This window comes from Drosophila montana, unplaced genomic scaffold (genome assembly GCF_035044405.1).
Source record: "Drosophila montana isolate Dmon_TW-CO22-7 unplaced genomic scaffold, ASM3504440v1 contig_2438_1, whole genome shotgun sequence".
NCBI lineage: Eukaryota > Metazoa > Arthropoda > Insecta > Diptera > Drosophilidae > Drosophila > Drosophila montana.
The window spans coordinates 1686248-1704294 of NW_026997315.1; the positions used below are offsets into that span (position 1 = coordinate 1686248).

The 18047-nt window shown below is 36.2% G+C and overlaps 1 protein-coding gene across 1 annotated transcript; it reads right to left on the minus strand.

Moving 5' to 3' along the window:
* Positions 1 to 11396: 11396 nt before the first annotated feature.
* Positions 11397 to 15014, minus strand: twi (twist). Its single transcript, XM_064681921.1, has 3 exons — positions 14076 to 15014; positions 12546 to 12959; positions 11397 to 11654 (listed from the first exon to the last, which is right to left on the minus strand). Exons 1-3 carry the CDS (start codon positions 14951 to 14953, stop codon positions 11402 to 11404), a joined length of 1545 nt encoding a protein of 514 aa, XP_064537991.1. The 5' UTR covers positions 14954 to 15014; the 3' UTR covers positions 11397 to 11401.
* Positions 15015 to 18047: the final 3033 nt, after the last annotated feature.

Here is an 18047-nt window from a genome sequence, read left to right on the forward strand (position 1 = left end):
TTACTCGGCACTCTTTAGCATTTATTTGTTGTCTTTTCGATTCTCTCTCTCTCACTCTCTTTTTCTTATACAAGCAATTCATGCGTAGCGTAGTCGCAGCTCCCCACAGCCGGAGGGGTTGGTGGAGGTAAGGGGGCCTGCCGCCCCTCTGTTCATGCGTTTGTGTGCAGACAAGTGCAACAGCGTGCAGCAAAGCTTTGAATTTACATACACTCAAGATTACATATTTATATACATATCTATACATATATACGTATATGTAGGTATGTATATGTGTACTGAATTGCATGACTTAGCTAAATTGTCTCAAGATTAGAGCACAAATGAACTGTAAGCACTTGTAGGGATTTTTGGAACGGGGTCAAAAGTAATTGCACAACACTTTTCGGAGTTTTCGGGAGAGCGGCAAAAAGTCTAATACACAATAAATTCATCCACATATATACATATAAACATATATACATGCATACATAAAAACATATATACATATATAAATATCTCTATATAAAAAACTGTTTGTCCTGACTGATTGACTGACTGACTGACCGAGTGATTGGTGATCAACGCACAGCCCAACCCGTAAGAGTTAGGAAGCTCAAATTTTCATTGTAAGTAGTTACCTCATATGGCGAAGGTGCACGCTAAGACGGGGTTTCGGAAAATTCCACCCGAAAATTCCTTCAAGACAAACAATTTTATATTTTAGAGAAATGGATTTAAATAGTAACTGAATTAACGAACCTTTTACTGTAGCTCCAGTAATAGCTCTATTTATTCATACATTTAATTTTATTAAATTTTAAATAGTGGTAAGTATAAATTCAAATATATTCCAGTTAAAGAGTCTATATATTAATGGTTACACATATTATTTCATTATTTTGGAATTTTCAAACACTAAAAACTCTCTTTGAAAGTCCACTAATTAAATGTCGTAGCTGTAGCTCTTGCTGTTTGTGTGAGTTTTTAGTAAGATCCTCGCTTTAGTGTGTTATCAAATTGACTTTACAAACTATGGTAAAGTATATGTTAGTTAAGTAATAAAATAAGCAAAAACAATTTGACACCTAGCAATTACTGTAGGTATATTTAACGGTATACCTACAAAGCATCCCACACATTTGTACAACAGAATTACACATATGCTTATTCTAAGCAGAAAATAAATTTGAATTAAACAGTTTATTTAACGTCACGGTGCTTTTCCCCGTGAATCATTTGCCGGGTTTTCTTATCTGTTGTGTTTAAATCCCATGTTTTCTAAGTCGAGCAACAACAAACCACATTGTCGAACAGTGTTGTAAAGCCAATTAGTAGGGAAAACTCTTATATAAAAGTGTTTGTAATAATTTTTGCAAATGTATTAAGCGTGTTTACTTATTCAGGAATATAATTTGTTAACTTATATGCTTAAATTATTTATGATTATTATTGTAATTATTATTGATTATTATCAAATAATAATTATCATTATTTATGATTACTCATTATAAAATAACAATATAAAATGTTTATATTGTTTATGATTATTATTATATATATTATTTATGATTATGCATTTATTACTTTTTTAGTGGAAATTGTGTGCTGCTAATTAAGACATGTGTCAACTAACAATAAACCAAGCGCATTTTAATATTGAATTAAATATATGTTGTATGTTTCTATGTTAAATGGAAATAGATACATATTATTTAAAAAAAAAAATGCCATGCTTCAATCTAAAAAGTAAAGACTCGTTTTCAAATTGATGATTCGTCGCTTCTGGAGAACTCTAAAATCGAATTACTTAAAAGATTCTTTAATAGCATTTAAATACTTTCAAAATTTCTAGTTTTATTTAGTTTTGTGTTTCCCTTTGGAAATGTACCTGCTTAACATCATTGGCATCATCTTTCAGCAACAACTTTCAATGGCAACTCATGCATGGGCACTAAGAATTTTTATAGCTATGCCAATCAACAGTACCCCGACCCTATAGATACTATAGCCATACGTATATATATAACATAAGTGTATATATAACAAGGCTGCAAAGAAATGCCCGACATTCAACGGACTTTTTCACACATTGCCGGGACATAAATGTGTCTGTCCGTGCAAAAAATAAGTGCAGTCGGGTAGATATACATAAATATATATATGTATATATATAGCATATGAGTTTCTATATAGGGCTGTATATATAAATACGTACCCTTCGGCGTTGGCCTACGCCCTTGCCTCGCCCCCTTTGTGCCTTGCCTTGTGTGAAACACTTGAGCGTCGCCGATGTTGTTGTTGTTGTTGCTGTTGTTGTTGCTGCTGCATTTTGTCAAGTGGATTCTTTGGTCTGAGATCATTAAAATAACATCGTTAGTGCGCTTATAATGAAGTACTAAACAGCAAATCCAAAAGAGAGAACAAAATATTGTCAAGTGGCTGGCTGGGCGATGTTTTATGTCTCCGCGCTTGGCACATGATTAGTTTTAGAGACCCATTGACGCCGCGGTTCCAGGCCAGCGCCAAAGAAACAACAAAAATGTAATACGAATTCGAATTCAATTTGAAAGTCTTATATTACGACAGCCAGCAGCTCGAATTGATGGATGCGACCGTGAAAAGCGTGGCGTGGAAAACGCGCATCAGTGTCCATCAGCAGCTCCAGCTGGATCTATATAGCTATACATATGTGTGTGTGTGCGTGTGGCTTTGTGTGTGCATAATTTGCCATTGGGGCTGCGCTCCCGCGCTGTCAGAAATTAATCTTTTCGGGCAGCCGCCAGATGTTGCCTGCTTGCGGTTTGTGACTCGCCGGCGCAAAGTGTCAAGCGTTTACATCAAATGATGCAGCGAGCGGACACTGTTCCCAGAACCCACACCAAAAACCAGAAAGAAGAAAGAAGAAGCAGCAGCTGAGGCGAACTACCAACCGGCAACCATTTTGCCAAAAGGCAGCTCTGTAAACGGTTTCTCTCATTTTTGTTTTTTGGGGTTGAGTTCAAACAAGCATTTTACTTAGTTACTTCCTGGCCTGCCTACCCGAGTCACTAAAATCTTTTTGTGTAAATAAACAAAAAGTACATCGATTGCTGGTGTTGTTCTTCTTCTTCGTCTGCTTGATGTTGTTGTTTTTGTTGTTGCTGTTGTTTTTTCATTGGCGACCGCCAACGCTGACGTGACGTCGCTGCCAGCGTCGCTGTCTTTGGACTGTGCTTTTTTATGGACGCTTTTTTGTTTATAGACAACAACTACATAGAGGGGTTTATGTGCTGCGCATCTTCGGCTGAAAAAATATAAAAGCAAAATATTTATGCGCCCGACGCGAGACCCAAGCGGACAGACAAAATTGACGGACCGTTGGACGGACGGACGGTCGTGCGGGCGGGCTGCTCTTCCTTTACAGTTAGTTCCCCGCCCCCCTCTCACCCCTTTCACGCCTCTGTGCGATTACTCGATTTTTATACACTAAACGAGGCTGGCTGTAAAACGATTGACGCTGAACGGGTAGATCTGTGAGCGGCATCTTTTGAGATCACTTATAAGAAAGTGAAGAATTTAAAGTATGTAAAAATGTTGTAAATAATGTTACTAATTTCCATTTATTTTTTATTCATAATTATTTTAATTGATTTTATTATTGGGAAATTTAAATTATATTATATTTTATTATGTTTAAATTTTGTTAATAATATAGCCTATCATACATTTACTATGTATTTACTATTAATTACATTTTTGCATAGTTTTAACTATCTAATTTAAGATTTCAAATAATTGACTAAAAAATATAATTAGAATTGTTGTATAATTTTTAAACTTTTAATGCTTGTCAAGGTTTCATATTTTATTATGTAAAAATATTTTAAACTTTTTTATTTAATTGATTGCATTAATTTATATACATTGTATATTTTATTTTATACAAAAGGTTTCATATAATTGACTATAAAACTTAATCAAATAATTTTGAATTTTTATGATATATTAGTTGAAAAAATTAAATATTTTAGTTTACATAATTTATTTTAATATTGCATACTTTTGGGAGATGTCATAAATGATTTACAGCCAGTTAATTTTTAAATTGTAGTCGATAAAAATATATATATGAACAGTATATAATTTTTTTATATTTTATTTGAAAGCAAAATATATAATGTGTGCAAATATAATGATTCTGTAAATATTTTTGTTAGTTTTATATTAACTCTAAAGATGTAAAAATGTTGCTTACTATTTGATGTACTATTTAAAATTTATTAAACAGACATAAGAACGTATTGGCACATTCAGAATTTATATTTTACGGTTTAAAACTGAAATAAAAAATGTAAACAAATACTCGTATAAATAATTGGTACTCCAATAGGAGAAGATAAATATTGAATTCCATAATAAGTTGTTATTATTTGTTTGTGAGAATCAATTAAAATTGTAAGAATATAAAAATAATAAAATAAATAAATTTAATAAATAAATTTAATAGAATAAATAAAATCAAAGAGATTTTTTTTGTTTTTTTATTTAATTGACTTAGCTTTATTTTAATTTAATAAAAAAAAAAGAAAATAATAATTTTCTTTTATTTATTTTAAAGGGTATTGCATAGTCGCTCAATATACTGCAACAGCAACAACATTTTTACATGCGTTTTTTTATAGTATGTACTTTTACGCGCATACGTAAAGACTGAGATACATGTTTATGTAAGTGTGCGTGTGTGTGTACATTAGTTCGGTCTAGTACATTAGCGTAACTTGTTGTTGTTGATGTTGTTGTTGCTGTTGTTGCTGCTGCTGATGCTGTTGTTGTTGCTGCTGCTGTTGACGGGCGATGCCAACTCGAGCGTTTGCCATTAGTCAGCTGGGTCAACTTTATGAACTTTGATCGTTGATTGATCGCCAAATGTACTCGCAATGCAGGCGCAGCAACAACAACAAACATAACAACATTACCAACAACAACAACAACAGCAACAGCAGCAACAACTAGTAGTAGAAGCAGAAGGCAAATTGCATTTGCTGTTGTTGATTGGGTGCTGGTCCAGTTCGACAAATGCCTGAACACCTCGAAACGAGAATATTGATTTTAATTACTCAGTCTGTGCATATTTTGTCGCATGCAGCGTTGCGTGAAGCAGATGTTCCACTTGGCGAGGGTTTTCGGGGGCAAGGCGCTGATCAGCGCAGAGACAGAGACAGAGAGAACGAGAGAGAGAGAGAGAGAGAGAGAGAGAGAGAGAGAGGGAGTGTGAGAGAATGGCAGCTTCTCACTAAAAATCAATCAACAGGCCACAAATGAGTCCGGTTGCCTTCTGGGTCACAGTGCAGTCTCCGTCTCCGTCTCCATCTCCGTCTCGATTCGCCCCCATATTTGACTCTACCTCCAACTAGGTCTCTCGGGCTTCCGTTCTGTGAGTAGCTGCCGCTGCTCCGCTGCCGCTGCTCCGCTGCCGCTGCTGTTGTTGCTCGCACTTTGAAATCCGAAACGCCTCGTATATTTTTTGGACACACCGTGTTGCCCGCAACATGGGGGCATGTGTCTGGCCTGCAGGAGCCTGCAATTGTTTTAGATATTGTTTTAATGGTTTTGCCAATAAATAAAATCATTCATAGAAATCATAAATAAATGCCATTAATATTTTACATGGCCGCATCTCAGTAAAAATATCTATATACATTTTGCATTGCCTTTGCTCAGTCACTGCCAATACAAAATTTATATTGTTTTGTACGCATTCTAAGTATTTATGTACCCTTAATGAGTTTCAGCATAGTATATTTGTTTTTGTCTAAAAGATGCAGCTCAATATGAGTTCATTAATAATATATTTTAATTTGTATAGCTTCTAGCTTTGCGTATGAACCAAGTTTTCAATTTAATATTTTTTTGCATAAAAAATACATTTCAGAAATGAACTTAGCTAAAATTAGTCCAAAAGATATTTGAAATTCAACTAAAAATTCGGCTAAAACCACCTTTTGAGCAAAGGCCTCAATTCGGAACAAGGAGATCAATTCGAAGCACTGAATATTGGCCCCTTAATGTCTACAGCCGTTTTATGCGTATCATTATTATTTTTATAAGTAAAAACTATCAACCTAACATTTGAAATTAAACTGCCAATTCTACGATCATTCACCAGCCAGCAATTCGAACCAGTGACCGGCTTATTCAGTTGTCTGAATGGGTTACAGCTCATCTAACGAGCTCTGCAAAAATATTTTAATTATCTTAGTTTGAATATAAATAAATTAAATATTTTTAAATTGTCAAAGTTTTGCGTTTTTATTAAAATAAAAATTTATTCTTGAGTCTGATTAAAATCCATGCGCAAAATCACAGGTAAAAACAAATAAAAGTTGTCTAGATTGCCCGACAAGGGGATACTCCGAACGTGCTTACTTACTAACACCAAATGCAGCTAGCGCTAAGTACTCAATTTTCTCTACCTAATCTAAGATACTTGATCTGTCTATTCTACTTTAAAAGTTACATGTCAAGTTTGGTGACACTAGCTTTTAAAAACTAAAAGAAAGAAAAGAAATCAAAAAACAAGATTTCAATATCGATTGCTTGGAAAGGTGGCAAGTTATCTATTATAGAAGTTATCTATTGCACTAGGAAGACCCTAGGAAGACCTTACAAATTTTAAGTTCCTTATATGTACGTGTACGCGTTCATACATATGTATGTACAGAAGAACAGAAGGCCAGATGGACATGGCCAGATGGACTCGGCTATGGCTGCTGATCAAGAATATATATACTTTATTTCTTCGGCCTTTTGCATACATTTGCACAAATACATAAAACCCATTTTTACTCATTTTCAATGGGTTCAGGGTATAGAAATTAAGTTAAGTAAGCAAAAAACATTTGGTAGCACGTGTTTTGAAGAAAAGAGCAAAGTATTCCAAACATTTAAAATATTAATCCCAGTTATATATGAGACAAACTAAGACTTGATTTATTTGATTTATTTGATTTATTTATTTATTAATGGTCGACAAAACGAGTGTCGAGTTAGAGAACACAATTTTCTAATAGCATCACCGACCGATGGAGGTGTTTTATGATCACAATGGACTGCTTAATCAAATTCTCTTAGTATTTTCTTGTTCACGTAGTTAGTACAAGTGTTTACTTAAAATTTTTTAACAACACTCAGGGAAATATTTTGGAAATTCCGCAGCTCTTTCTATGTATGTGAATAGACTGTTTCCAGTGAAAAACTGCATCTAATTAAATGTAGAACTTGGCAGGCAAACAAAAAAAATAATCATGATTTATACACACATTGCCTAGTTAAACGCCCATTTGCTGGTATTTGGAAACTGCCAGAAATCGGAAATTGGAAAATAACAAAAAGAGGCAAAGAAAATTTCGTGGATCGTGGGTCAGAGTCAGGGCAGCATTAGGCGCTGTCAGGCGGCGCCTACTTCAAGTCATGGGAGTGCCTCGATCGAGTTGAACAGATGAAAGGACACAAAAACACAACACGCATCCTTCGCATACTCCCACACGCATTGTTTTCATTTCATTTACGAGTCGAGCTGAGCCGTGCTGCTGTCACATATGTTGGAAAACCTCGCTGGTAAACGGCATGCGGTCCTTGGCCAGGTCCTGGCCGTGATTCGCAGTCCTGTCGCGGCGGCGCATAGCACATGCCATCGATTACCATGTGCGCACATCGAATAACAATTGTCCCTAACAGCCATGTGAATTTGGCATGCAAAAAAACAAAAGGAACAAATATAATGGAATAAACGAAAAAAGAAAATGGCCTGTCCTTGCCGCAAGGATCGCCTGCCTGTGTGTGTGTGTGTGCTTGTGTGTGTGTGTGTGTGAGCTGCCTCTTTGCCCATTTCTAAATTTAGTTACACAATTTATGCGCGCGTTATTTGAGATGATCTTCAAATGCTTTTTAGTAGCCCAAAACCAAACATGGGCACGCATCAGCCTTGGCAGCGTTGGGGGCGTTGACAGTTCGGGAGTTGGGGTATTTCTATTGCTTCACATCAAGGTGGTTCCTGCGGCTCTCAAATTGGTATATTCCAAGAGATTCCTGAAGGAAACTCTAGCTCGCTATTGCATTGCGTGGAACTGAAAATGTTTTCTTACTTAAAAAAACAAAAGGGTTTTGGGTGTCCAATAACAAGAAAAATATTGATTATATTCTTGACTGAAATTTTAAATTAAGCAGGATTCAAATTCAAAGGCTGCGGCTTAGAAATATTAAGAGAATTTTTTTTGTTTAAAACTAACAAAAATAAATAGTATTTGCGTATGTATATAAAAGAGATATAAAATCACTAGGCCATAAAATTAATGAGGATATACTATAATTATTTTATAGTCAACCAAATGTATATGTTCCATTGATGTAGGCTCTATACATCATAGAGATGTAAAATCACATTGTGATAAATTTAATGAGAATTAATTATAATTATTGTATAATTTTTTATAAATGAATTTATAGGCTCTGTATATCATAGATGTATAAAATCTCAATGCAATATATATTTATCACATTTATATATTTAAATTTTTTTCCGCGAATCTTGATTTAAGGTCCCACTTCCCGTCCAACCGACCGATTATCTACTTTCTAAATAGTTTATATGACTTTATACGAGGAAGAGAAGACTCTGAGCAGAATACTCTAAAATGCCTTGTGTAATCATCGCAGAGCACCCGGAACGGTTTATGCAAGGCATAGTTGAACAAAACTTAAGCTATAAAGGTGTAAAACTAATGATAGTCTAGTAGGAACAGATAAGTTTTGTTCTGTTTAAGATTCAATTTGTTTTATTATGCGTCGGAATCGATTAGCACCTTCTGAACTCTGCCAAGCGAAATACCTTAAAGTAAGGTATAGTTACAATGTTTCGTAGCTTATATGCAGACGATTTAATGTCCTAGTCAACCCAGATGGGTCAATTTCATCCGTAATTAACAAACGAATAAATATTACACCAAGCATAATTATACGATTAATTAAAGAAGGAAGATTAATCATGAGAAGTCTACTGGAGTATGATGTTAGCCGCAGACGAGGATCCTAGTTTGAACTACGCAGAGCAAACAAAAGAAATTGTTTCTTTTCAGATTTAATTCTGTCTTGGTGAATGGAACATTTTAGCGACCAATAATTAACAAAAAATATATTTTCCATGTCAGATCTGTATATAATAGAGATATAAAACCTAAATGCTATAAAATGAATGAATATTAATTATAATTACTTATTAAATAACCAAATATAGATGGTCCATTAATGTCAGCTATAGATATAATGAACATTTATTTAATTTAATAACCAAATATTTATCCTTTTTTAATGTCAGCTCGGCATAACAAAGAGGTATATAATCTCTGTGTTAAAACTAATTTAAATTAATAAGAATTATTTTCCTATGAAGCAAATATATATTTTCATAAATGTCAGCTAATTAAAAAAATAAATTAAAAAAAAAATTAATTATGAAATAATAATAATCAAATATTTATGTTTAATTGATGTCAGCTCTGAATATCATAGAGGTATAAAATTTAAATGCGGACAAATGAATAAATATTAAATATAAGTATTTAATAATTAACCAAATATTAAAAATCTATGCGCTCAACATTATTTTAATAATTTGTAATTTATTCTGAGCTAAAAATATTTTTTCATTGACATCAGCTGTGTATATCTTAGAAATACTTCAAATTTATAATACTAAAATACCTAACTTATAAACTAGAATGCAACGTTTAGTTATGGAGTTAACAAAGAAAGAAAATAGAAAAATACGTTCCTTGAAATCTTTTTTAATTTGTTAGTAGTAAAAATGTAGTAAGCATATGATAATGATATACACATTGCAGGTCTGAACGGTTCCAATTTTGATCTGATTTAATGGAAAATTTGAACTGAATATAAAATTTGTATTAACATTCTTAATATTATCATAAAATATCAATATAAAGTCTGGAATTGAATTCCAGGTTCTCGTTATTTACTCAGACACATACACTTTCAAATGAATCGCGAGAACTGTAAGTGTACGATATATTTATTAAGATACTCATAAGCAATCCAATAATGGATCCAGTGCATTTCTCTGAAATTTAGGTAAAAATACTTGTCGAATACTTTTTCAACGAGTAGACATCCTCCCTTTAGCTCACACCTCAACAAAGAAGTACAGGGACACAATTTACTCACACTTATTCGAGTACTCAAAAGTATCCAAGTATGCAAACGAATATCTTTTGCCTCTGCATGTTCTTGATCTAGCCCACTTACGAGTCGGGTGTGTGTGTGTGCGTGTGTATCTACAACAACCTGTCAACGAGGCTGACTGGATATTTATTTCTCTCTCTCTCTCTCTCTCTCTCTCTCTCTGTATATGGTAGAATATATATCGTACTTTGTATATAACTCAAAATGCTCATGCCAGCTGTCATTTAAAAAGCAATTAAGTGAAGCAACTAAAAATTATATTTGGTGCGCCTTTGAAGCGCTTCAGAGACTAAATCAACTGACTGAGCTAATTATGTGAATTTTAAATAGGCATTTTTGGCGACATAAATACTTTTTTGTGTACACATTGTAAACCGTTTTTATGTGGCAGTGAAAACTCCGAAGCAAAAAAATACAAAAACAAAAAAGAAACGAGGAGAATTAAACAAATGCCCATAAATCACCGGATGTGGATGCTGTTCCCATCGGCAAGCCCGGCTGCCGTCTCCGGTTGCCATTTTCTTCTTCATTTTCAACTTGCGCTCGCTTCCCATGAGCGGGCGAGAGGGAGAGAGAGAGCTACAGATACTTGTGTGTATCTTTGAGATACATAAATGCCGCTGCCTGTCTGCGGCATGACGTTACGCTCTAAGTATGTCGTCGACGTTGTCGATCGCATATATGTAAATTTATGTTCAGATATTGCACATAAAGTCGGACCCCCCCAACGGCGACACAACGACAACATTTTCGCGCCTAATTTAATGGGGGAAAAGACAAAAACAAAAAAGGAAAAGAATGAGATGAATAAAAGCAACCGCAAGTTGCAAGCAAAATGGCGACGCTTTTGTGTGTGTTTCTTTTTTCTTTGTATTTGTTTAATTTATACAATTTAATTTAGTTAACGCTAGACATAAAATTATACCTAAACAATAGTTGTTTTTCTTATATTTTTAGTTGTTTTCTTTTGTTGTTGTTGTTGATTTGTTTCTTTAAATAATGTTTTAGCTTAGTCATCTATAAGATATGGAAAGAGCTGCAAGTGCTCGCTGGCACTCGCATTGGAATTATTCACGCTGTGTGCATTATTGTTCAGTAACTGGAAGCCCCAATGGCAATCGACACTCCTCCTCCACCGTCGCCTCCGCCGTCGCCACCCCCTCCTCCTCCTCATCAAGCTCGCCTAAGCCTTTTGATGCTGCGCATCGCCCTCCATGCGCCACACACCAAATAAATAGCTCAGCTTCTCGGGCGGTATAATCGGCGCTCCATTTGCCTTGCGCAGACACTTGAGATCAGCCTCGGCCCCATTGGCGGCACTGAGCAGGGTGCTGGCATTCCCATAGCCGGGCGACACTGGCGACGATTGCGCCTCCAGCGCTTTCAGCAGCGATATATCGCTGGAGCTTAGCATGCGGCAGAGGAAATCAATATATCTACAAAGAAAAGAGGTGAGAAAATGTTGTTAATTAATTGCACAGATAAAAACATACTTGGAATAAGTATTCATATTTAAGAAATAGGTAGTTTATATAGTTGAAAGAAATATTGAAAATATTTTAATTCTGGTTTTGGTGGACATTAGCCAGTTAACTAAATATTTGAAAATATTTTACTATACTACAATTTGGAGTTTAATTCTTTTAAAAAGTAATTGCACTTTAAATTAAAAAAGAGAACTTAAAATTTTTTAAAATATTACTTTATCTTTTTTTCAATACATGTAATTTTTATATATTATTTTGAATATATATTTTTTGTGACTTTCTTTAAAAAGTAATCTAAAATATTCACAATTCTAATTCCTCGCATTTTTAAAACTATTGTGAATTGAAAAGTTAAAAAGTCAATTAAAAAAAATGTTGATACTGCGATGTATTTAAATAAAATAAAAATAGGCCTTATCAGTTTTACTTTAAAGTACATTATTTTTGGTTCTAGGGGCTTCAGTATTTAAGTATTTAAAAGAAAATTTAGTGAAATAAAAACCAATTTTGGTTGTTATTCGATCATTTGAAATTTGGCTGTCTTGACTTTTTCATTTTATTAAATCTTCATTTAGCTGGCTCGAGGCTCGGGGTTAAGTTTATTAAAAACAAAAATGGAAAACAATTTTGTATTTTCGTCAGCCGTTTTCTGGCTAATATCGTTATATTATTTGATTCAGTCATGTTGATATATTTACGGTGCATATTAATATTACTCAGGTCAGTTGGGCTTTAGGGATTGTGTTAAGTTTCCACCCATGGGTAGACCCAGGTATCTGACCCAGCAGACAAACTGGGTTAAGCCCGGGCCGGAAATGCCCGGTAATATTGTGAACTTACCTTGTGGCCAGCTTGAGCGTTTGTATTTTGCTCAGCTTATCGCTCGGCAGAGTGGGTATTATCTGTTGCAGGGCCTTGAATGCATCGTTCAGGCTCTGGGTGCGCTGTCGCTCCCGCACATTGGCCATGACCCGCTGGTTGCTGAACTCGTCCGTTTCCTCCGTTTTGCTCGGCTTGCGTTTCAGGCGGCGTCGCGGCTTGCGAAACGCCTTGCCGGCTGCATCGCCAGCATCCAGCAGGCTGCTATCGTCGCCCAGGCACGTGGGCGACATATCCTCCATTTCATCCTCCTTGGCATAGCCGCCCACCGAGCTGAGCGCCGTTTGGCGCGCATATTCCATGTCTTCGCGATCGGAGCTGGAGTAGGCGCTGCCGTTCAGACTGTTGGCTGGTTCATAGCCGTCATAATTTTGACTGCAAAGCGCATAAGAACATTATACAAAAAATTGAAAATTCAAAATTAAAATATAGAATTCTTTAAATTATAGAGTTTTTTTTAAATATGGAATTCTTTTAAAATATAGAACTCTTTAAAGATATAGAATTTTATAAAAAATAAAGATTTCTTTAAATTTATAAAACTTGTTTAAGTCTTCAGATCGTTGATAATAAAGGTTCTATAGATGTGATTGTCTTTATAAAAAAAAAAAACAAAATGAAAAGTTTCTTTAAAAAGTTTCACAGACTCTTCCAGATAACAGCACTTAGCTTAAATTTTATTTGACTTTATGTCTAATTTTGAATGAACTTCATCTTAGAAATTTTCTTTGTGAGATGTTAAAAATGCTATTATATAGAAATAATCGTGTTGCAAATATTTTATGGGAAAACCTATTTTTTTAAGTAAAGGATCAAGTCTATTTTCCTGGGCATCTGACAAAATAAAGACTATGTTCAGATAATTTATTGATACAACTTTTAAGAGTTTAAATTTTTGTTTTATATATACGTAAGTATGAAAAATAATACTATATTTATTTGCATGTTGTCATGAGAAATTTTATACTGAATATCTGTGATAATTCGGCAGGAATATTTTCTTCGCCCTTACACAACTATTTCAATTTCTAAAGAGCGTGTTTTAAATTTGGCTAAACTTTATTTTTTTTGGATTCTCTAAAGGAATATTAAATAAATTTAATACGTTCTTTTGTTTTGGCATTTAAGAGGAATATTAAATCATTTAAATCCTTTTTTTTTTTGTTTTGAAGAATATAATTTGAATTGAACAGGTTTTCTTTGTTGTTTTTCTTTTTTTAGAAGAATATTAAACGACTTAAATATGTTTTATATTCGATTAATATTTTGAAACTTTAAGAATATTCAATTGATTAATATACCCATGAATATATATTATATCCTAATATACTTTGCCCTAATATATTATTTGATAGGGTTCTAATTTGGACTTTATAGGAATATTCAATAAATGTATATTTGTCTCATACTTTCATATGATCAAATTAAGAGTTAAACAGCAACTCAATATAATTGATATGGGATCAAAAGGAATATATGAGATACACTTACCCGGTTCTATAACTGCTCTGAAAGTGCAGCTGCTGCTGTTGCTGCTGCTGCTGTTGTTGCTGCTGTTGTTGCTGTTGCTGATGGGCAATTGTCTGCGGATATCCGCCGTATTTGAAAATGTGCGCCTTGTGATCCTGCAGCTCCTCGTCGGCGGCAAAGTCGAAATGCGAGTGGGAGTGAGAGTGGGGCGAGAGGCAGGCACTTTGCTGTGTGGGCGCTTGCGCCTGCGTCTGCGCTGCGGCCACCTCATCCACGGTGGTGGGCAAATAGTCCACATAGAGCTGCTGCTGCTGCTGCTGTTGCTGCAGCAGTTTCTTGTGCTCCGGTTGCATGGACAGCGCATCCGTTGGGCAATCGTAGTCGCTGCTGCTGCGCGACCTTTTGCCATGCTCATTGAGCATGTAGCCATGTGGAGTCTGGGGTGTAGCTGCCACGCCTGCTGGTGTCCCTGTCTGCTGCTGTTGCTGTTGCTGCTGCTGTTGCTCAAAGTTATGTTGGTTGTTGTTCAGCTCCAGGCTGCTTTGAGCGCTGTGATTGCTGCTGGTGCTGAGCACCTCGTTGCTGGGTATATTATAATCCGTATCCTCAAGCTCTGTAATGCCATAGGCCGCATAATCCGCAGCATTAGGCGCCAGCGAAGGCAGCGGCGCATATTGCTGTTGCTGTTGTTGCTGCTGCTGCTGCTGCTGTTGGTGTTGCTGCTGCTGCTGTTGCTGCTGCATGTAGTGGGCTGTTGGCTGCTCCATTAGCTGCATATAGGCGTGCTGCTCCACCTGTATGAGCTTGATGACATTATGCTGCAGCTCCATTATGTTGGGCAACGTTGGCTTGTAGCTAATGTCCAGCAGCACCTTAGGCGACACCGAGCGTGCGCTCATCGTTTGATTGGCAATTTTGAATAAATTACTTGCCCTTACTTTGCACACGAAAATATATATTTATGTATATAATATATATTTATATATAGCACTATATTTGTATCTTGTTAGGAGTTGTCTGATTCACGGGCCGCGTTATGTTTACAGTTTTTGTGCCGTGTGTGTTGTGCGCGCAGCGGCAAAGACGAAACGCAACTGACTCACGATCCTGCCGGCCATTGCTCAGATCGATGTTTTGCGCTGTGCTCGTACGCCATTCGCTGTGCGCTCTTCTCGCTGCGCGCGCAACTAGTTGTCTCGCTCTTGCGCACGCAACGCCCGCTTGGCTACGTCTCGAGCCTATGGCGGCTGCGGCGCAGGTATGACGTCAGGCCGTTTGGCTCAATTCGCCGGCGTCTGCATTTCGCTCTTGGATTTTCTCATCCGCGGCGGCTGCAATTTTGCGCGCTGGGTTTTGTCACCCGACTAGCAAGAGGCAGACAGCGAGGGAGAGAGATGTAGTGATTCCCTTAGAGAGAGTGAGAGTTCTGGATTTTTGAGGACTTGGGTTATTTTTTTTTTCTGCCAATTCTACGTAAACATAAAGCAACTGGGAAAGCATAAAAAGTTGGTTTCGGATCGAGCAATAAGCGAGAAGAAGAAAAGTAGATATCATACAATTTATTTTGTTTTATAATAAATCAAAATTGCATCATTCTATTTTAGTCAATAGTTATTTGCTTAGAAATTCAATGCTTGCATTAAGAAATATATAAAATAATGTATTGAATAAACATGTTTGCATTAAGATATGTAAAGTTGAAATTTATGTTGCCAGTATTAAACTATGGATATATTTTTGAATCTATTTATAGCGCAAGATTAAACAAACATTGTACTTTTTTAAACAGAGCGATTAATATTCAAAAGATAAATTTAAGTATGAGCTAGCTATATATATTTATTCGGATTTTAAGTTTGTTTTCTTTAAAACAAGTAATTAAATAAAATTTGAAAATTATTTACAAAATAATTATATTAAGTTTGTATTTACCACAACATTATCTAATTATTTATTTGCATTTATAAATCATATTACTAAAACTAAAATCCTCAACCCTACTAAAGATCCAAATAAGGGAACTCCACAAAAAGGTTTCATTATGCGTAATTAGTAAATTCCCACACACACGCACACACACACACACACACACTCACCCACAATCCCATAAACCTCATCTAGAAAAACACAAAAATCCAAAAATACGAGCGAAAAGTCAAATTTCCGGATATAATTATCCGCCTGCCTGACAGCAAAAATACCCGATTAATGCGGCGCGCGAACTTCCGCTGGAAAACACCGCCGAAAAAGGACGCCGGATTCACGTCCTTTGGACTTACCTAACCCGAGCCGAGTAGGGCCGAGCAGAAAAACCACGAAGAGGGTTTTTTTGTACCCTGGGTTTGCCCTCATTACCTGACTGCTGAAGCCGGCAAGACTATCGCAACACAACTTAAATAAGTTTGGTATTAACAAATATTTAATTAACAAACGCTTCAAATCAATTTGAATTAATTTGAACTCATGTATTAATTAAGCTTAAAAAGCGCAGTAAATATCCAAAGCATAGTTTTGGGCGCTGGTATTTAAAAAAGCTGAAAACTGGCGCTGGGTTGCTGTCTTAGCTAAGTTATGATCGCAGCTGAGCCACAAATCGCCATATAAAATATTTAGCTATAATAGAAGATACCAAACGTTAACAAAACTTGTTATAGCAACTCTTTATGGCGGCGCTCAAAAGTATGCCGCATTTAAAATAACTAAATTTATAGCACATCATTTGTTTGATTTTTGTTGTTTTTGCTATTATTGTGATTTTGCTTTTTGTTGCTTTAACTGATTTGCTGTTTTTTACGCATTGGCCACGGTTAAGTCACGTAGTATATTGATTTCAATTGCGTTTATGTTGATTTGGATGCGCACAAAAAAAAAACACAAGAGCTAAAAAACGTAACGTCTAGATGTTTTTCTTATAAGAAATGCGCGCTTTTAGATATTTATTTTGCGTGCAAAACAACGGCGGCCGCTTTCCATTTTGACAATTCCAATCCTAATCCTGTCATCTAAGAGCAGCGGGACACATGTGTGTGTGTGTATGTGTGCGTGTGTGTGTATGTATGTGAGCGTGAGAAGCAACTTTTGGTGCACGTAAATCTCGCTCGACAATCAATTAAAATTAAAATATTTTTTTGTGTCTCGCATTGCGGCATGTCAGGCGAAAAGGAAAAACAATAACAACAGCAACAACAACAATACCAACAACAACGTTGTCTACATATTTGAATTGACTTTTGATGATGTATCACGATTTATTGTTACCAAAAATGGTTGTCAAAGCGCGTGGAAAAGTGGATCAGTCGCGTCTAACGGTACACGCGCAGCGGCCAGAGAGCGAAAGAGAGCGCAAAAAACTCCCACAGCTGTCGGACCGCCGAAATGCCTTTTGTCTCATGTGCTTTTGCCTGTGCGCCTGTTCGCCAGTTCGCCCGCTCGCCAATTCGCCTCGTTTGCGTTTTGCGTGGCGCAGATGCAGCTCCAGATTAAGCGGCAAAAACACATAACAAGGCTGATGGACGTGCAAGCATCTAAAAAGCTGTCACATACACACTAACACACAAACGCGCACACACACACACGCACATAGCTGAGCTTTATGTGCTGTTGTATTAATTGCCTTTGGGCGAACGCCGACAGCCAATGAGAAACGCTGGCGCCAACACCTACGCCAAACTCGTCGCGCGTCTGTGTGTGGCAATGCATGTTAATTAAAAATACACAAGCAGGCACACAAACAAACACACAAACATACACACACACTCACACACACACGTGCGAGACAATGTAAACAGTTGGCCACCCAATAATATGCGCGCCAACTTGTCATTTAGTCTAGCTCCACCTTAACAAAACAAACAAACTGGCGCACACACACAAGCGCAGATATACACGCACACACACACACACACACACATAGACAGCGACACACAGGTATGCTGAGCTGCTCCAACGCAACATGTTGGCTGCGGCTAGTTTCATTCCAGCAGCGAACGTGGC

Coding starts and splice junctions, on each gene's coding strand:
- twi (XM_064681921.1), bottom strand. CDS start 14,953: ATGAGCGCACGCTCGGTGTCGCCTAAGGTGCTGCTGGACATTAGCTAC. Junction 12,960..14,075: donor CAGAGCAGTTATAGAACCGG/GTAAGTGTATCT, acceptor TGCGCTTTGCAG/TCAAAATTATGACGGCTATG. Junction 11,655..12,545: donor ACGCTCAAGCTGGCCACAAG/GTAAGTTCACAA, acceptor TTTTCTTTGTAG/ATATATTGATTTCCTCTGCC.